This window comes from Struthio camelus, chromosome 1, assembly GCF_040807025.1.
Source record: "Struthio camelus isolate bStrCam1 chromosome 1, bStrCam1.hap1, whole genome shotgun sequence".
NCBI classification, from domain to species: Eukaryota; Metazoa; Chordata; class Aves; order Struthioniformes; family Struthionidae; genus Struthio; species Struthio camelus.
Genome location: NC_090942.1, coordinates 33956664 through 33978071, shown reverse-complemented (window position 1 = coordinate 33978071; position 21408 = coordinate 33956664). Strand labels below are relative to the sequence as shown.

Here is a 21408-nt window from a genome sequence, read left to right as displayed (position 1 = left end):
TCTCCTTAAAATGGACCTCTCTGTGGGGTTGGCTCTGAATAGAGGAAGTTCCTAGAATGCCATAACCTTCTGGGAGGATCAAACACACCCACAGTGCAGAACAAATAAGATAGGTCAGAAACAAGTTCTTTCCTGTTTGGTGACAAAACTACTTGTGCCAAATATTTGCCCTGTTGTGTGCAACAATATCTGTTCTTCTGCATTGGTATGAACCTCATTTTTTGCGTGTGTTTTTTTGCATAGGTGCAAGAAGCATCACAGTTCCTACAGGAAAGGGACAGAGGAGCAGCCTGGAGGATCCGATCCTTTGTGGGATTGGAAGTTGGGAGAGGTCACTTCCCCATGAATCCCAAGGATCTAGGGGTCTAAAAGACTGTACCCACTACCTTCTCTGCAGACTCCCCAATACTGCCTCCTCAGGGGATGTTGTTAAGGAAATTGAGCTTCCTGAGCCTTGCTCACTTATAGCACACTGTCATCTAGAAAACAGGAATTGGTTGATATCTATGTGTTTCTCAGACAGAACATTTTCAATATAAACATCACTTATGCTGAACATCAGTGAACTCCATGGTTCGTGGCACGTGGGGAAGAATTTTTAATAACAACATGTGAGAGGCTGAAATCTTAAAAATGGTTGTTGAAAAAGTAACATTTGATAGCTGCTTTTAAAACTATTCATGAAGATGAATTTGGGTTTTCTGAAGGTCCTGATACAGATATTTCTGCTTAGGGCAGACTGTTGTGCACTGTACCAGGCGTCTGCAGGAGACTTGCTAGCCTCATCTGTTAAATGCCATCTGGAAAATAGGGCATTCCCTTAAAGGGAATGATTAAATAGGGACACTGCCTCAAGGGGTAGTTTTCGGCACATTTATACGGTGACTGATAAAACCATATGGGTCCTGTAAGTCTATTCTAATTGAATCAGCTTTTATTGAAAGACAGAATTGCTAGAAATGCACTGAATGGATGAATTCCAAGTAAATGATTCACACAGTAAAACAGCTAGGAATATTAAAACACTGGAAATCAGAGCTGGGTGAAAGTTAGCATTAAAATATATAGTATATGTGTAAAAATTGCATTGTTACTCTGTGATACACATACAAGTCTGTATCATATTTTCCCATACAGACCACTAATTCCATTTTTTGAATTGTCAGAATTGCTCTGTTGTATGGTTTGCAGAGGCAGTGTAATATACTGTTAACGCTCCAGAATGACAGAAGCGATGGTAATGAGAAAGAATAATTTTGGATAACAAGTCGATTATTGCATGTTGAAGATGCATTTAATCATGAACTGCCTCAATGTAGAAATAAAGACTAGTTTCTTACAAGGTGGCTTTGTGTGGTGATTAGCTTGAGCATATTCATGTGAGACTGCAAGCTGAACGTAGTTTAATGTGATAGTTTTTTTATGCTGTGGATTGCTTAATAGAGTACTGATGACTGGGGGGGGAGGGAGCTGATCTGTGTCATAATCCAAAGACTGCTTCTCCTGCTAGTGATATAATTTAATTGCTAGCAACTATTGTATTTGCTCTATAAGAAGCAGTAATAGGAAACATTTTTAGATTCTTATAATGTGACTTTAACTGCTGAGTGGCATCATTACATGTACTGCTAGCTTTTGCTCTGTAGACCAGAGGTTGCAAGATCTAATTGGCCACAATATTTGCAATACTACTTAGTATATACACAACACTTCTTATACTTTTCCTTTTGTTTTAAATAATATTACCAATGTGCTTCTGTAGAAATTGATCATAAATTTCTTTCCTGTGAAATCAGGAGGTAAGTTGTGGACTTATTGTGGTGGTAATGGGACAAATGTTTGTGATGTGTTTTCAGTGAGGTTGAGAAAGCGATTTCCTTGGGTTTAGACGATTATTTACTCAGTATTTCAGGGGTACTTAGAGGCTCTTGTTGCACAAGGTGCTGTACAAAGAGCTTGCAGAGGCAATGTGATAATCCATTAAAAGATAACTGAGATTTAAACGTGCTTGTGTATCAAATACAGAAAAATTAAAATGTTTAGTTAGTTAAAAAAAAATTGCCAGATGGAAGAAAATAAAATCTCAGACTTTGTAGCTACTAACTTGCAAGTATATGGAAGGGCATATTAAAAGTTGAGGGGATGTGTGCGTCTGTCTGTGTGTGTATGTAGCATTGTGTGACATTTCTCTCTAATTATTTTGGAATGATTGTTTTGTGTCTTGTCCACTGCTACTGAAGTCTGAAAAATATTTCAGGACTTTGCTTAAAGTGTTTACTGTCAAACTGACACTTGACAAATTTGTTGTCTTCTTGAGGCACCTCTGTTGAGAAGTCATTAAAAATGTAAAGATAACGAATCTTTTTTTCTTTGCTTCTGTACCGCCGGATTGCATGTAATTCATGGTACAGATGTGTGCATAAACTGGAATAAATGGCCTAAAATGCAGGCTTTAAACTTTTGCCTTCTGACTTGAATTTTAATAAGATTCTATCATTCGGTATGTGTCAAATTCAGTTTAATGACTGTTGATTGTCTGGATTATTACATAAGGACAGTTATTTTAATGACTTAATGCATGTATGTGTGTTTCAGGTCTGTTGATTTCTTTCTGTATTATAAAGAACTTGAGTAACAATTTCTTGAATCTCAGGAAATTCTTTACCTGTGTATTTGTAAGCTATGATAATAACATTAGGATGCTAAATTTCATTTATATCCATTTATTTTATTGAAAGCTGCAGGTAGCATTGTAATGTCTGTGTAAATATAGGCCTTGGTCTTGCGACATTTCTTCATCGAATCCTGGTCTTTAAAAGAAAATCGGTTTGAAGTTAAGCTCTTTGCAGGCAGAGATCTACCCAAATAGGGAAGACTGGAGGAGCTATGTATGTTTAAAACTTCTTTCTTCTGTTTAGGTGAAGTTGCTTACGTTTGTTAGTATTAAAGTCCAGTAAAGTGGAAGGCAAATGAGACAGGAAGGGGTATAGATGCAAAAATCACTATCCTCATTGTAACTTCTTTTGCAGAAAGACTTTTGAAAAAGAGAGAAGGCATGTTTGAGGAAGTGAGAATGTTAATTTCTTGACACTTGTAAAGTACCTCGTGATCATTATATGGGGGTAAGAGGGTATAGAATTGTATTAAAAGATTGGAAGAAGGGGCCGGAGGAAAGGGTATTTAAGGGTACTTAGGGTATCTTAGTATCTTCTACTTTATGTTACTCCACTATGTGGTGTGGAAAACTGAATTCTGAAATTATATGTATTTCATTCTGGAGGAAGTTAGACCTTCTAGCATCTAAGTCTAAATCATCAGTCCATTAAGGAAAAGTCGCATTCCAAGGCTGCTCATTGTAACCTGTCCTGTGAACTTCAGAGTAGAAGGCTATCTAAGCCGTTGTCCAAAGTTACAGTTAGAGCTCTGCATAATTAGTATCCTCCTGAAAACACTCAGGAGGTGTATTATACTACATATTGTTACAATATGTAACTGTAGCTGTATCCTGTACAAGTTACTTAAATGCCGTAAGAATTGCTCAAAACATTCATACTTCAGTGAAGATACTCTCCTAATAATATGCGTATATATATATGCATATATAACTTCTGCTATAAAGTTTTCTGTCCAAATACAGTTTTTCATATCCTTTGGGGTCTTTTGTTTGTTTAGAAAGCTGTAAATAAGTGTAAAATAACTCTGTAGGCATCACTCCAGCTGATCAGTTGTTCCCTCTATGCATCTACTTGCTTTGGAGATGAGCAGTAACTTCTGATTTTTAATTTAATTGATCTAATTACTGTGTTAAGGCATTTGAGAGAGCATGGACCTTAGTAGTTGGAGAAGTGAGGACATGTGGTGAAGGAGATTTGAGTAGGGATTAGGAAGAATACGATGATTAGGTAGAAAGTATGCAAATATAAGCTTTTCTTGAGGTTTCAGTAATGACTGTGAACAAGAAAAATGGAGATTAGAGTATTACTGTGGATATCAGATTTCTATTAACTTCTTGAGACATTAATATTTAGGATAGACCAGTGTGGAAAATGATCTTCAAATAAATTATAAGATATTTAAAGCTTATACATTTGTACTAGGAAATGATTCAGTCTAGTAATGGAAGAACAGGGTAGGGCTAGAATTATTCAACTTTGATCTCAGCAAGATTCTAATGTACTTAACAGTATTCTGTTTGAAGTTTTAAAAAAAAAATCTGTGATACAGGTATCAGATAACCAGTTACTAATAAAAATCTTGTTTAAACCTAACCTTGTTGCTTCCAATGGTTTTGTTTAGTTCACAACAGCATATTGATAATTCAATTACTTACTAACGTTTTATTGTTTATTCAATTTTGTTTCATTACTTGTTCAAGGAGATCAATTATTTAAGAAAAAAGAACAAGTACTTACTCTGATACTAGCTTTACAGGAGTTTCATTTTTATTGTTGGTGGCAGTTTCAAGAAGTGTTGAGCAAAGATATCTGTAGGCTTATTAGATGCACTGCTCTATGGAATGAACATGTATGTTCTTCTCAGTAAGCTGATGTATCAGATCTCATCCTGTCTTGCAACTGTGCTCTAAAAACTCTTATGGAAGTGTTCTAAATACTGGAATCAAGTGTTTGATTATTATTTTTAATGCATTTTTTTCAGAATTTTGGTTTTAGACTAGTGAGTATATGAGAGTCTTTACTTGAAACATTCTTGTGAAATCATCTAGTTCATATTTATGAAATTATTTGATTGGGTATCTGATATTAAGATTTGATACCATAAAATGATTTAAGTGAACAGACAGGCATAACCATCATTGGGGTGGCTTTCTTAGTGTTATCTAAAGATGAGGAAAAGATGATAGAGGATATAAAAAGATAAAGAAGAGAAACAGTGATACAGACATACAGTATCATGACAATGTGCAGTCCTAAGTGTGAATGTCTGACATGCGCCACTGTATCCAAAATATAGTGCCAGAAAAGGTATGCAACATCTGCTTTTTAAGTATATGAAGTTATGCTATAAATGTTCCAAGAATGACTTGTGTGATGTAAAATATACTTTCGCTGTTAGCAAATGGGTTGCGCACTTCAAAGACGATCATCGGAAATGGCCCCCATGCTGTTATTTTCTGTGTAAAGAGCAAAGCTATAAGAAAGAGGGTGACTGAACTTAATCTGCTCAACAACCTGTCTTCCGTTATCAGGGATTGTTCTCATTTCCATGGCAAAGCACAAGATAGACAAGTAAAGATTTTCAGTCTATCTCCTTGTCACAAGAACTGAATTTGTTTTTTATTTCTAAGAGAACTGAAGGCTAGGAGAACTAAGACATGTTAATGAGGCACTTTTGGTATCCTCACTAAATGAGGTAATAGTAAAGGTTGGTAAAGAGGGATTAGTAGTAGCATGATTGAAATTAGAATTCTTTTTGAAAAAAATTAGAGTATCTTAACTCATTCAACTTAGCCAGAAACACACAGGTGTCCCAGAGCAGAAGGTGGAAAGAAGATGCCCAAGTCTGAAGGGTACTGGAGGGAGCGGAATATAATTTTTTCAAAATGATGTAAAGCTACAGTAACTTACAGTTGAAGAAAGTACATGTAACTTTTGTAGACTTGGTAGGAAGTCAGGAGTTTTAAATTCTGTTCAGAATGAGCTTAGAAGAGTTTGATAGTGACCTCTAAAAGCTTTCACTTCAAAAAGAAGACAGACCCAAAAGGATGGGTGGGAGGGAGAACAACATATGATTAAAGTTGTAATTAGTTGTGTCTCAGTAACACAGCATTTTTGTTACTTGATATATATTATTGTAAGGTGCATGCTATTTTCAAGTATCCAGAAATTTTATTGTAGGCATTGTATACACTTGTATCTAGCTGTACATTCTGTTTTGGTCTGACATCTTAAAAATCAAATGTTTAACGTACTGGGGATGATGTAGAAGTGTATGTCATTTTGCAGAAGAAATTACATTTTAAGTATTAATGCTAGAGGATATTAATCTTTGAAATATTGTGCAATTACTTGAGTAGAAGGTCAGCCTGTGATGAGGGTACTTGTTTTGAACTCAAGAAGATAAAATTAAATGAGTTCTGTGCCACGTATTTGGCAGTAATTTTGAAAAGTCTCTTAGAGGTTCAATGCTGTATGAATTCTTACAATAGCATTACCAGTTCCTATGCATCACCTAGTTGGCACAACTGTCTGCAGCAAGGTTCTACAGTGAGGTTTTCTTTATCAGTGGAAGAAAACTAATCTAACAGCAGTTACTGTGCGTTTGCAGTGGTTTAAGAGTGCACATGGTGGTTACTGCATATCAGGTTATTCGTGATACTTCTCATATGTCTGAGTCCGTATTTCCTTTGTGCCTTTGCTAATAAGTAGCATTAGGGACAATAGTACTGCTCTGCCATGATGGAATATTGTGAGGAATACTATATTAAATATTGTGGCCTTGTAATTGTAGTAGCAAATGCCACTTGAGACAGATGGAACATGAGGGTAAAAGTTCACGCTAATGGATCTGTGGGTCACCTTTCTGTATGGAATTGAGGTGAAAACAGAACAGTCAAAGGAAGAAACAGGCAATGTAATTATAGACAAATGGAGAGAAGAGTTTGTGTAGTTAAAGTAAGGATGAGTACTTTAACAAAAATTTTTTTAGCTGTCCAGGTAGAAACCAGCTGAATTTCAGCATGACTTAGAATAACGTAGAAGTTGCATAAGCTTGTATGTACAGCATACAAAGGAGGGAAAAAAATCAAAGGAAGGGGTGTGATTTGGATAAAAAGTGGAAGCACTGTCATGATAATACTGTAATAGTCACATTTTTTCATGACTATCTTCCTTTATAAGTAGTAAAAAAAAAAAAGGGGTGGGGGGAGAGGAGGGAAGTGAGATACAGGAAAACTTCCAGTGGCTTAGGGAGCCGATTGACTTTCCCTGATGCCTAGGATTAGTTTTAGATGCCTAGCTTCTAGTCTTCTTTCCTAGAAGCTGACTGAGCTTGTTCTCTTACAGTTTGACTGAAGATATTTAACTGGGAAGCCCTCGACTCTGATTTTAAGGTTTCTACTACCTTAGTCAGAACCATGGAAAAACTTGCTGACTTTAATCCAAAATACATTAGGATATCCTGTGTTTATAACGCAGCTTTTGCAACAAACTCTAAACATTTTCCAAGGAGACCTGGTAATGAAAAATGTGTTGAATGTGCCTAAAAGCCAAAGCTGCTTTTTTTTTTTTTTTTTTTTTTTTTTTTGTGCTGGTCCCATCAGCTACTCAAAAGTTTGAGCAAAGATAACTTGTCTAAATAGATCAGTTACTGCTTATAAGGCCTTTTGGCAGTAGTGGTTTTGATAATTAATCCTTGGAAAAATCCTGGAGATCGAAATTCAGGGCACTGATTGAGTAGATTACTGGTTTCCAATGAATGAGATCTGCCTTGCTAGTGAAACAGATAGAGTGGATATCTGAAGCGTGAATGTAACTGATATTCAGAAGCATGCTGGACTCATTAGTTGAGTACTATGCACTGAGGGCCCTAACGGTAGGGCAGGAACAAGAAGCAGTGCAGATGACTTGGGAACTTCTTTTAACGTGGAAGCATTTATCCAGTTCTCCTGAATCATCTGAAAAGGCAGAATATTTTGGATTTGAAGAATAATGTGGACTCTTCTATTTTTGAGCAAAACATACTGTGCCCAGGGACAGGGCAAAATCAGTAAGGTTTCTATTCCAAATATTTCTAAATCCTCTTTCTTGAGGGATGAGTCTGCTGTCCTGAACAAAAGGTCAGTGTCTCCCTGCAGGGAGAAGTTTAGATAAGTGGTGCTTCTTAGAGATTAGGGGTTCCTTTGGATAAAACCTTTTTAAGTTTATGAAACCTGCTTGTTAAGAAGTGATGATCCTTTACAGGGGAAGAATGAAAAAATTCATATGACAAGTGAAAGTTAATGGAATATACCTTATAGAGAGTCTATGTAAAAGTAAAAGATGAATTTTGAGAAAATACAGCACACACTGTTCTGCTGAGGAGTTGATCTTTTCTGGGAATGAAAATATGATAGGAAATAAGATGTCTGATCAGTCTGAAAACTAGAATTGTTCTAATGAATAAACGATTCCGAGTATATAATAGTTGCCTTTCTGTTTGACAGCGTAAACATCTTGTCTGTCTCGTTCAATCCTTTTGTCACTCAAAAGGTAGCTTCCTAATATCTTGAGTCCATGAAACATACTGCTAATATACTGGGCAGCTACAGCATAATATCCCCCACAATTTCTTCCTAATTTCCGGGATGGGGCAAGATACGGGCTAGAATATTGCACTAGTTATAAAAGGAAAAGTAAGGCAAGTAAACTGACCAGAGATCAATAACAGACTGAAACGTTTGGCTTCATTCTAAAAGCCTTCAGTTCTTTTGCATACGTGGCACTTTGCTTTATGAAATGGATAATTTACTACTCAACAGGATAAGCGTCCAGCAAGGGCTTTTTGTCTGAACTGGAGCCAGGAGGTAGATAAACTTCAAAAGAGGAAATGGAAAGGTCGTATTAGAATGGAAGCTCTAGTTAGGGGATACTAATTCTGGTTCCAGGTCATCTGTTGAAGAATATCTTTCAACTTGATAGAAGAACAGAGTTGGTGGCCTTTCCTTAATTTAGAACATTCTGTTAAGTTTGGGAAGTAGTATTTTAATGCCTTCTCATAGTAAAATGTATGAAGCATGGGGGATTTAACTTCAAGAGGGTACATTTGAGGATGTCCCCCCTCATTTATTCTTTGTAATATCTGAGTTTTGTAAACTGCATGCTACAGATGACAATATGAAGACCTGAGTCCCCGAATAAGTTGAAAAGTGTCTGTGTTCAGCTCTGAGATTTTATTACATCATTCAGCTTTCAATATAGAAGAATAAGATATATTTTCAGATCTATGTACCTACTGAGAGAACCTTAAGAAGTGAACATTGTACTGCTTCATCAAACTGAAGAAGAAATGGCTTGTAGGACATCTGCAGTGTGCTTTAGCATGGCTCACCAGCTCACATACCTTTAAGATTTGCAAACGTGGACTTTCTGTTAGCTATGATTCATTTGTCAGAGTAATGGGAGACTAGGAGAGTTTAGACAGTGGAAAAATTTGAATGATATGAGTCCTAGGAGAATATGAGTACTGGTTCTGTATGAGCAAGTCCAAGACCAGTGTGGCTGGCACTGAATCAAAGCTAAGGCGTTGGCTGCTGTGTTAGAGACTGTTGATGATGTCTCTGCTCTGTGCTGCTCAGTGGTCTTGGTTGGCTCTGTGTGTTCAGGGTATACAGCACCAAATGGATGGATCTTCACAGAACCCTGCACACAGGGAAGCCTCGTACTGATACTTACAGGGTTGTGCAAGAATCATCTGAGATTTAGTTAGTTTTGGAGTTGGTCCAGGCAAAACTGTTACACAGTCATGCTCTTTGTTTCCAAACTGCACTGCATGGATCCTAGAGATGGTTCAGCAGATAAGTAGTTCAGGTCTGTCAGAATTTGAGCTCAAACTCTGGGTTGTGCAGAAGGCTTTAGATTGCTTAAGGACCCATACTGGCTGTAGAAGCAGCACTGTGCAAATGCAGTTGTGCTCTGCTTGAATTAAAAAAAAAAAATTCAGCCAGACCCAAGCTGCTTCAGCAGTAAGCCTGTTTGGTTGTCCCACTGCATGTTTGATGTACCAATGCGGTGACTGGGAGTTGACGACGCTTCTGCTGCATACATTGACTATTGAGTGTGAGACATTGCACGCTGCTTTTCTTTTTCCTTTTTTCTTTTTTTTTAAATTTGGTTTGATTTGAAAGCTGATATAGTCTGTTGTAATGAGACAAAGTTATTGACCTTTTCAAATTGGTTGAAGTTCCTTTTAGGAAGATTATTGATGGCGATTAGGGCGAGGGACATTAAGGAAGCAGGTAGTGCTGTGAGAATTCCCAAATGACTTTAAAAAAGGAAGGTATTGTGTTGAGCAGTGGGAAAGGGAAATGACTTGAGGGCACAAGTTCCAGATATTTTTCATGTCTAGGCATGTAAATTGCTTTGGTATAAAGCTTTTTTTAGAAAGCCAGCAACAAAACCTGGCTCATTCTTCTCGGTATTAAGTATTTGCTCCCATTGGGAGCATTAGTGTTTAGCATAAGTTTATGCACACAAATCCTAAATAATCAATTCTTTTCAGCCTCTGTAAATATATCCCCTAAAACAGTAGCAGTATTAAATCCCATAAAACAAAATGCAGTCATATCCCTCAACAAGAAAAATAGTTAACATGTCTAAAATGATGACATCCTTGCTGATTAGCATTCAGAGGATTTGTAGGGAAAACAACAAAAGTATGCGTGAATATTTGTATTAGTGTCTATTGGCTGTTTGATTGATTGATTTATTTATTTGAGTAAATATTTGTTCTCGTTCTTTTAAGGTGGTCATATGTATAAAATGTGTGTGTGTTTTCACAGGTCCTTGAAAAGAATGTGATAATATATTCCTATGAAAGGAAGTAGATAACATATGAAACCATAATAGATAAGGTTGGGATAGAAATGTACTTTAGTAGAAGTATGGCTGATGGCAGCTTGGAAGAAAGGTAACTATCTGAAAAGGAAAACCCAATTATCAGAGAAGGAGAGGTGTAATAACTGGAGCTATGATGCTTAGAGTCCTCTTGGAAAGGAAAGCTTAATAAATTAGTCCATTGGTATTGTTAGAGTGCACAGGGCCCAAACCGTAGTGTTCACCTCTGTTGGAAAGAAATAGCTCTTACCTTTTGTAGTAGCATGTGTTTCTTGATTGGTGTTCCACTTATAACAACTGAAGTGAAATTATTGGATAAAAATGCAATTTTGAGGAGCTGACCATATATCTAAACAAGTAACATGCAGAAATGTTCATAAATGTAATGCCTATAGTTCTGGATTGCTCAACTGAAAGGTCAAAAATGCTCGTAAATGTAATGCAGAAGTTTATTTTATAAGCTTCTCTATAAATATCAGTTAGTCCTGAATATGTTCAAATTACAGTGAATATGTTGAATTAGAAGGCAATGTTAACACTGCCTATATCTACTGAATCTGTAGTAACCTATATTATACTGGAGTCCTTAACTGTATTTTTGAAAACCGATACTTTAAAATGTCGTAAGTATTTTCTTGTCGTAAGAAATCATGAAAACTGATTTCTTGTTACAGAAATAGTGTCTTTTCTTACCTTTATCTTCCCTGCAAGAAAGCCTTTCTCTGTATAAATTCCTTCATGTTTGAATGATATGACTGAGCTACTGCTAAGTCATGAACTAGTCTATTGGTTAAAAACTTCATGAGCGGTAGAGTTATCTTCTGAAGCCTGCATGGCTTGCAAATTGTTTAATTGCAGTTCTGTACCTCCTTTTGAGGACCTGAGAAAATAACTGAACATTTGAAAGAATAAATCGGTGTTGAGAGATGTGAAATCTTTTTTTTTTTTCTTAATGATTTTTTTTTAAAAGCACTGAATGCCTCATTTAAGAAGGCTGGAAGTGACAAAATAGCTAATAAATTTTGGAATATAGATATCATAATTGATACACAGCTTTAGAAGTAATTGACAACAAATTAAATATACATTTGACAGATGAGGATTTTTCATATATTTCAGGGAAAAGTAATAGCTTGAACAGTCTGATCTGTTTCTATGAGGAGGAGTTAGGCCAAAAATATATCTCAGGTAAACAGAGTGAAGATGGATGTTTAATCAGGGGGAATAAGAGAGCTTTGTGGAATTCCTTGTCACAACAAAACCATGCACAATTTCTTGATTTATTTTTAGTACATCTTCCTGAATGTTTTTGGTCTTAATTAACTTGAGTTCCTTGTGGCAAAGATTTTTTTTTTTTTGCTATTTTCTTTTTTGCTTTTTTCTTCCTTTTTTGTTCTTTTTTTTTTTTTTTTTTGCTTTTTTCATTTGTTTTATGGTATTAGGCACTAGATCAACTCCTAGGTTTAGAACTTTGTTTGTTCTAAGCCTAATTTCCCAGATGTGCTGTAATAGAAATAATCTAGTTTGCCCTCAGGAATTGAAATTGTTTCATATTGAGAACTCCTAGCATAGATTTTGAAGATTTATTTATTTTTCTCTCTCTCTCTCTCTCTCTCTCTCTCTGCCTTTTTAAGATGTTTCCATGATCATGGTGTTGTCCACAGCCCTGGGCGATAATTAATCCTGTCTCAAGGAAATTTTCTACTGTTTTACCTGATAAGTAACCTGTCAGATTATTCTCACAGGTTACCATGCAGTAATTATGGGGTTGTCACTTGGCCGTCACTAGAAATATTAACTCATTGTATCCCTGTCTCCTGGGGCCATCTCCAGTTCAAGACAGATGTTCAGTTTTGTTTCTATATCACAAGTATTTTTCACATAAAATAAATTTGTGCATCCATTACACCTTGGTTCTTCCTGTTTTGTTATGAACTACTGTGATGAGAAGTTGGGACTGTTTTGAGGCTGGGTTTCTTTAAAATGTATATGTTCTATTCATACAAACAATCCTTATAGTCCGTTGAGTCATTTCAGTGATTCCAGATTTAATATATTGTGTTTATTTTGTGAGGAGCTACCTGGAGTGGTTGGCTGAAAAGCATGTAGTCATATATTTGCCAGTTGATAAAAGTTGCGGAGTTTCCATTAAGTAATCTGTTGCAGAGACTTATATCTTCATGGGTTAGTAGGGGGTTAATTCATGACTGAGTATTTGGTAATCTAGATTTTACCCTGAAGTTACACTCTCTTGACATTTTCAGTAGTCTATTTTTGCTTTAATTCGTTAAGAACTTGTTGGAGGCTCATGAAATCTGAACTCTCTTATGGTAACTGCCTTTTCTGCACTTTGTGGGTTCTTGTAACTTGGCTCTTTATACGTAACCTGAGCTATAGCAATCAGTGCTGAAAATATTACAACTTACTAATGGCAGCTGCTTTGATGTTCTGCTTTTACTATTTCACTCATCGCTTCACCTAAGTGAGAAGTGCTGGAAGTGTGATCTTGTAGACTGGGGTAAATAAATATGCATAACAGCTGATAGCTTGTGTAGCTTAAATAACTGCTTTCTATTTTCAGAGTATCGCGTATAATTTGTGCTTTTTCTATTAAAAAAAACCCGGCACTAACAAACAACTCATAGCTTTGCAGGGCAAGCATTCTTCTCGAGAATTTCCTATTTTCAAAATCTTCATAGAATCAGAGAACTTTCCTTTTACACATAATGATTTTAAATTTCTTAAATCCAAAATCTCAAAATAAATACTTTTTAATTAGAAAGAGTGAAACATATAATCTAACGTTAGAATTATTGTATTCCAATACAAAATAAAATAAAAATGAAGCAATTCCTTCATTTCAAAAATTTTCAAAAAGAAAAAATATTCATATATCAGAATATAAAAATAGTAAACTGTTTTTAGTTTGGATCAAAACTTGAGGGGAAAAAAGGCATTATGTATTCTGATGGAATGTGTTTGAAAGTTTCTGTGGCCAGCTTTTAGAGCATATATGTCCTGATAGGTACATCCTGCTGTATTAGTTATACTTTTTCCAGTGAAGAAGCTGATAAACACCATTTAGCCAGCATTCTGTATTGATTTTGGGGAATACGAATTGAAACAGTTAAGTTTTACTCTGTAAAGCTTGCAGTGGCTGTAACTTTGGTAAATGGAAAAGTCAGCTCTTTCTTCTTTGTGATAAGTATTGTGTGCTGATAGGAATTGTAGTACATCCAGAATGGACTCCTCCTTCATTTGAGAGGGGAAAAAAAGTGCATTTACTCAGAAAGCTTCATCTTGTGGAGCTCACCCACTGTAAGTCTCTGTCTGGAAATAACAACTGGGGGAAGAGGGTATATTGAAAAGTCCTTCCTTTAAATCCTTCAGAAAAGATCTGTTGTTCATAATGAAAGTGAATCAAAAGGCTCTAGTGGTTTAAATTTGATATGCTATTGTAATAAAATGTTAGCAGCTAGATAAGTTTTAGCAGAATTTCATTTTGTGCTGAATGTTACTGTTAATAACAAAAGTGTAGAGAGTTTTGAGACTAATGTTGTAAAGTCTAAACATTATGTGTATATATATATATATATGTGCACACAGGAAACCTCGACCTGTCTCTCAGCTGGTTGCACAGCAGGTTCCCCAGCAGTTTGTGCCCCCTACACAATCAAAGAAAGAGAAAAAAGACAAAGTAGAAAAGGAAAAAAGTGAAAAGGAAACAACTAGCAAAAAGAACAGTCATAAGAAAACCAGGTAAAATTTTTAGAAACTTTTGCAGTATTGGTAAACATAATCATAAAAAAGTAAGAAAATGCTCTGCATTTTACTGCTCTGTAAGTGCTGTGGTAAACTCTTTCAAAAATAAAGCTAAAAACTTGTGTTGAAGTTTCATTGTTTTTTAGGCTGCCTATTAAATGTGAAGAAAACCTGCAGTTCGTAACTTTGACCAGAAGATGGAGATCAGCTGAAAATGAAAGAGAATTGGGTACTTTTGTCAAGGGGAGCAGATGTCTTTCTCTCACCATATAAAACCATAGATAGGCAAAAGGGATGATGAGGAGAGCGACTAATTTTATGCAGAACAATAGGAGAGAAAGAGCAAATACCAGGCTCCAGAAGAGTAGGAAAGTAACATAGTCATTGGTATTCTTGCAGAATTGGAATAAATTTTGGAGGCTAAACTAAGGTATTTAATTAATATGTGAAAGGGTAAGGCAAATTTCCTAGTGATAAAAAATCCCTGTGCTACATCTAGGGTACTGCAGGAAACTTTGGATTCTTAGAACTGAGAACATGAAATATGGCAATACAGGCAAGCAGCCATAAAAGCTGGGATTTTGCTGTAGACCAGGTGGAAGGAAGATGTGAACTAGAAAACCAAAGCAGCAGATTTAACTCCAAATTTATCGCAGTTTAAGCATAAAGGTATCATAGGAAGAATGTGGTACCAGGAAGCTCAGAAGCATACAAGACCGGTAGCTTAATCAAAGGTGGGAGGAACTAGTGATTTATTTTATTTATTTATTTATTTATTTATTTACGTATTTATTTATTTTAGTAGGGGGTAGGGGTGGGGAAGCTTTCCAAAGTAGTCCACCCAAGGAAGGTGTCTTGGAATCAGTTCTGTGGAGAAGTAGCAGATGTTTCTCTTATGCCTGAAATAGGATATCAGAATCAGAACCAGGGAGAAATTGTGAGACTAGAGAGAAGTTCCATAACAGTCTTTAAGATAGACTTGGTTAGAGTTAAGGAGACTGAGCTGTTTCAGCAGGAGAATACATTTATTTAACTATTTTTCTTGGGTTTTGTACTCAAAATTTCTAGCTGTACTGCACGCTCAGCTGAGCTGCTTCTGTTATGAAGTATCTGAAGTTAACACAATAAGTTTTAAAAAAGCTAATTAGGTATTACAAATGTAAATATTATAGGTTAAATTGCAACATTACATTAAAAAATGCAAAAGTGAGATAAGGAAAAATGGAGAACACTTAAATAAAAATCTTGGACTAAAATATCAGTATAGAGATTTGCTCTAAGAATAAATATTGGAAACAACTAGGCTGTGGGTTTTTTTGGTTTTGCTTTTTAACTCTTCAAACAGTTCCCCTTTTTTTTTTTTTTCCTCCTCAGAATTGTTTTACTAGATAGGATAGCAAGTTAAGAATTATTGATTAGTTTAAGTAGATTTCATCAATAAACAAGGATATCCTTTTCTCTTTGCTCTAAAAGTTACATATTTCTGCTGGAAACAGTCATGCCGGTGATGCAGGCTGATAATGCTGATTTTTTTTTTTTTCTTCTTCTTTTTCTTCTCTCCATTCCAATGTTACAGAATAGCAGATTTTCAGCCTCCTCTTAGAGTCTTCCTTCTTGGGGGAGCGAGATGTCAAGCCCTATATCTGTCTAGTAATGGGAGGGCATGAGGTGTTTCAGCTGAAATGACTGGGAACCTACTGGAACTCTACTTGAAGCAAAGTCACGTGATAGAGTGAAAGTTAGGACTTTGATGTTAAAACACCTGCTAACAAGTGATGTCATACCAATTTGTTTTATTGCAGCTTGACCTGGTGACAGCTGTGGAGTCAGTTAAATTCATAAAGCCATGCTGTTCTCAACAGCTTGTGCAGAATATAATTCATAGCATTCTTCTCTGGTTCTGTATGTTGTGAAAATCAAATGCTAGACAGATTAGATGAAGAGACTTACCCAACAACACTCTGTGTAATACAGAGCTCTGTGCATAACTTAAATCACAGCGTATGCTAGGGATACCAGAATTATACTCAGAATTATACAAAGTCCAGTCCAAACAGTGTACTAATCTTAGTGAGGTTTTGAAATGAAAAAACCCGCTGCAAGCTAACACTTGCAGAATGCAGAAGAACTTGTAGTTAAAACTGTCGGTGCTGTTGATTTCGAAAAACACAGATGAGCTTGTCAGACATCAGATTTTTCATTATTAAATGCTGTTCTCTACTTAGACTTGCTGCTGCAGAAGGAGATGTTTCTCTGGGTCGTAACTTCATAGCTACAATAATAAAAGACAAATTTTTAAAACCAAAAACCTTAAAATGTGTAACAAAACTGTATTGCTGCACGGTTGTATTATGCATAAAGTCAAGTTTTACATAATCTTAGGAAAAGGTGGAAAAGTCAACATTTTATTTTTGTCTTTCTCTATATTACAACCATTCTGATTTAAAACTTAACTGGAAATGCTATATAGTAAACTTGTGATATGTTGTTATTTTATGTATTGCTTGTTCCACACAGCAGCTGATGGTACATGTATCTTCTCCGGAGCTCATTTAAAAAGTAGGGGGAAGACAAGATAATACAAGGGTATGGGTGCTTTTAATATGATTATCTGTTTTATTTAGGCCAAGATTGAAAAATGTGGATCGAAGTAGTGCTCAGCATTTGGAAGTTACCGTTGGAGATCTGACAGTCATAATTACAGACTTTAAGGAGAAAACTAAGTCACCACCTGCTTCCAGTGCCGCTTCTGCGGATCAGCACAGTCAGAGTGGTTCTAGCTCTGACAACACAGAGAGGGGAATGTCCAGGTCATCTTCACCCAGAGGAGAAGCCTCATCGCTGAATGGAGAATCTCATTAAAGTTTATTTCTTCCAGTTTCTTTAGTCTCTTCTCTTCAAAACATGCAAATACATAACTTCTGCCACCTGTTACCACATTTTCATGACAGATTATCCGTGCACAATTGGTATGTTTACTGGAACATAGTTTATGCAGTTAAAAAGTGCAGTGGTAGAAATGATAATTTAAATGCCATCTACAAATGCTTACAAAGCATTTTCAGACCGACTTTTTAATCTTCATGTGTAAAGGTGCCATGAAAATGTGGTTTGAATGTTCATTATGCAGTGTTATTGGTAAGTCCATTTTCACTTTTAGTTTAGTGAATTCTAACACAACTCTTGGATTCTCTACTATTGGCATGTACTGAATTTAAATTTTTATAACATAGTTCAAGCTGCCTAAATATGTATTATTTGAGAATTGTGAAGCATAGTTATATGTATGCAAGTCAAAGATCAACTTAATCAACTATTGCTGCAACAGAATTTTCATAATAATTATCTTAAAAACACCTGCTGGTACTTGGTGTGGTTAAATAGGAAAATGTTATTAAATAAAACATTTCTATGAATTTTTGCCAATGTTTGACACATTTTACTAGATTACTGTTACTGAATTATGTTGCTGGTTTTACCAATTTTTTTTCACACTTAAAACACTTATTGTAATGTTTACAAGCAAAATAGAAAACATTCTAAGGATTGATTGGTTAGCTTTATAATTCAGGTGAAGTACTACATTGTCACTATACACTGGTATTCTATGTTTTGTAACAAGTGTATTAAACCTCAAATGACTAAGCATTTGGCAAAACTTACATCTGGAAATATGAAATTTTGAAAAAGCTTTAAAAATAACCAGAAGTACAGTTCTCTTTTCTGTTTAGTGCTGTTTCCTTGCCCCAAGTTTATGTAGTGTCATACAGTCACTTACCATTTCATTACAGAAATATTAGATGTTGCACAAGAATAAGGAAATAACAATACTATTACTTTTTTATTCTTGAATCAACTTCTTTCAATTTGATTTGGCCCTGTAGAAAAGATTATGTCATAAATCATATGAAAAAAACTCTGCACTCTACGGCATAATTTGTCAGCATTTACGCACTTAGCAATATACTGATACAGAGCAGAACTATTTACAGTCCCATCTGGTATTATGTAAAATTACCAATAAAATATTTTTGTGAATACAGATTTTGCATTTTTGTTTACAACCAATAAGTGTTTTGATGCACACACACGTACGCATTCATACGTGCACACACATGAACGCACACACACGAACACACACACACACACACACACAAAATCCATGTATAGATGTAAAATTAGAGATTCAGATTCAGTACAAAAGTCCATTTGATTCTCCTCTTAGTGAGGAAGTCCACTCACATCCCTGTGATTCTTCTCTTTCATCCAAAATATATATTTCTATCCCCTTATAAAAGTTGGATGGACCTTTTGGTAGTGAATCCAGCCCTAAATTATTACCAACCTATGGTACATCTTTGTAACAGCTAAAACAATGGATTTTTGTAGCCCCTGACAATTGTGATGTTTGGTGGTTTCTTGTAGTAATGTATTTTTCTGTTTTTAATGCAGTACTTCTACAGGCATAATAGTACTGTCTATTTTGTAAGATGCTAATTGTGAAATAGTTGCATAAAATGAAAGTCTGATGTGATATCTGAGAACATACATACCTCATTCCTTGGTGTTGCTGTTTAAACTTTTTAGACATCAAATGTTAATTATAGGCTATTTCAGATGAATAACTACTGACCTGTTTATTATGTATTCTGCTTTATCTTACCAAACAGGATGTTTGTTCATTGATATTACCTGGCCAAATCTTAGTATCTTTAAAACAATGTATTTTAAGGTACTTAAATGTTTTTGGGGCTGGACTGGAGGTCAGAATAACATACACTAGTTTTTAAAAGAAAAGTACATACTTCTCAACTTTATTTTTTTATATTTTATTTTTAGGTGGGACTGTTTGCAGAATATACTGGTGTAATGGATTAGAAGAGAACTGAAACTGTTTAAAGTAAGCAGTTTAATGATAGCAAATCTCATTGCAAGATGTTTTATGAAATGTGCTTCTAATTTAGAATGTAATGAATGCTAACACATTTCATTATTCCTTGCAAGTAAATAATAATCTATCACCAGTAGTTTCACTAAATGAGAATCTTATTTTCATTTAAGTTTACGTGAATAAACCTCCCAGCACCGCCAACAAGAGCTCTCTTTACTTGTAGATATAAGTAGCCATTTGGTTTGGAAGGAAAGAAGAACTGAGTGGCTTTGCTGCGATTCAACTGTCGCTAGAGAATAATCTCAAATACGTGGTAAAAGTATGGTTATAATGAAAAGAATACAGAAAGGTCTTATGGAAATCCCTGTTCTTTATGGAATAAGACTTAAAAAAGCAATTTTTAATGGCAAATATAATACCAATCAGCTAGGATCTAAAAATTGAGCTGTGATGGTCCTAACTGAAAGAGTAAATATTACGTAGCTAGTGTTTACCTTGCAACAATGCCTATTCCGGCATTAAACAAACTTAAAATTATTTTTACCGATTTATGATTAAAGGGATGTGACAATACTGACAACAGAGTAGACAAAATCAGTGGAGTTTGGCAATTTTACTCTGTTCATAATGTTGCAAGTATAGTTTAAATCAACTTCACTTTCATAATTTCTAAATAATTTTGATTTGTAGTAATATTAAGTCCTTTTTCTAACTGTAAATATATTTAAAAGCATCTTTACTCCATTTATAAAAAGTGAAAATCTAATGTTGTAATGTGTTTTGATTAGCTATTTTTTTTCTGTGACTGTTTTCTGCATAAGACCTGTTATTTGTTAAATCCAAAATATGCACCAGTCTTCAACAGCCATACATGCTGGGTTTTTCCATGAAATGATAACCCAACAAAGACAAATGTAATGGTGTTCCATGTAAATAAGTTCCTTTATGTGCTTGTTGATTGTCCAGTTTTAGAAAGGAAAAGGGAAGGGCGGGAGGGGAAAAAATGAACTATAGTTAATTCACTGATAAAGTATATGATTGTTCAATTTTCCTAACTGTGCCAGTAATTATAGGTGGCATAAGGAAATGATTAAATATACAGTTGTAGACTATTACCTGTTTTTCTGAAATTGAGTCTGTGTACTGGAGATAAACAAAAGTTGTTCTGCTTAGATTAAATTCTGCCATATAAAATCTTGATTCTAAGTGAAGTGATAGTAAAAAAAAAAAAAATTACGATCAAAAACTTAGCTTTAACAAATCTTGACATTAAAATTCTTGAAACTAGGAGTATGATTGAAATTTTAACCTATTACACGTTTGTCTAGATATTTGATGTTTTCTAACATAGATTATATAGTCCAAACAATTTTTGAGATTTTACAATTTGTGCACTTTACAATTTTAATATTACAGATAGCTTTTTTTTTTTTTGATAGCCATATGAGATAGAATACTTCTTATAATTTGTTTCCAGTAGTTCTTTATAGTGTTCAGGCGGGTCTTCTAAATTTGACACAGCTATGTGGCTCTATGTCTCAAGTGTTTAATCTGTATCTATCCTGTCTCAAAAGCCTGATCGTTTCCCAGATTATGCTGTTTAGTTATGTGTTTGTTATACAGGATGGATATGGCATGGAACTCTCTATTGTATACTCTAGTGTACGTCCAGATTTTTTTTAACTGTATCTGCTGTCACATGCCTTTTGTTGACTATTCTCTACTAGAGAGTCTGGGTATGCTTCCTTTCAAATATCAGAAACTATATGGAAAAGGAAGTTAATTTGACTTAATTTCTCCTCTGGAACAGCAAGTACAATACTTGTAGTAAACTTGGCCTGCGCTTTCTCAGGAATAAGATAGATAAGATTGCTAGTAGACCAGTCAAATATGTTATTTAGCAAAAACATTCATTTATCTTAATGTTAAGATTTGAGTGTGCTGGAAATACTGCTTGTGCTTTAGAATTTTTTTCCTACCTGAAATTATGCCCTAACTTCTGTCAAAGCAGTCTCAATTTGAAGGGGTGTAACTTCACCTACTAGCAAAAGATGCACAGTAGAATCAGCCAAATTGAGAAGAGCTCAGTCAGTTTTCTTCTGTACTGTCAAAATTTCAACAAGAGGGAAAAAAGGCTCAAGAGCTTTGTATAAGATAATCAGATATTGAGCTTAATTTGATATCTAAAGAAAAAAAACTATGTCT

The 21408-nt window shown here is 35.1% G+C and overlaps 1 protein-coding gene across 2 annotated transcripts in view; it reads left to right on the top strand.

The window, feature by feature from the left end:
* Positions 1-18356, top strand: part of YAF2 (YY1 associated factor 2) — a 28533-nt gene extending 10177 nt beyond the window's left edge. For both annotated transcript variants that reach the window (XM_068933605.1, XM_068933596.1), the window contains exons 3-4: positions 14157-14309; positions 16937-18356. In XM_068933605.1, the coding sequence (XP_068789706.1) occupies positions 14157-14309; positions 16937-17174 (391 nt within the window). In that variant the 3' untranslated portion in view covers positions 17175-18356. The remainder of the gene's footprint in view (positions 1-14156; positions 14310-16936) is intronic.
* The last annotated feature ends 3052 nt before the right edge of the window (positions 18357-21408 follow it).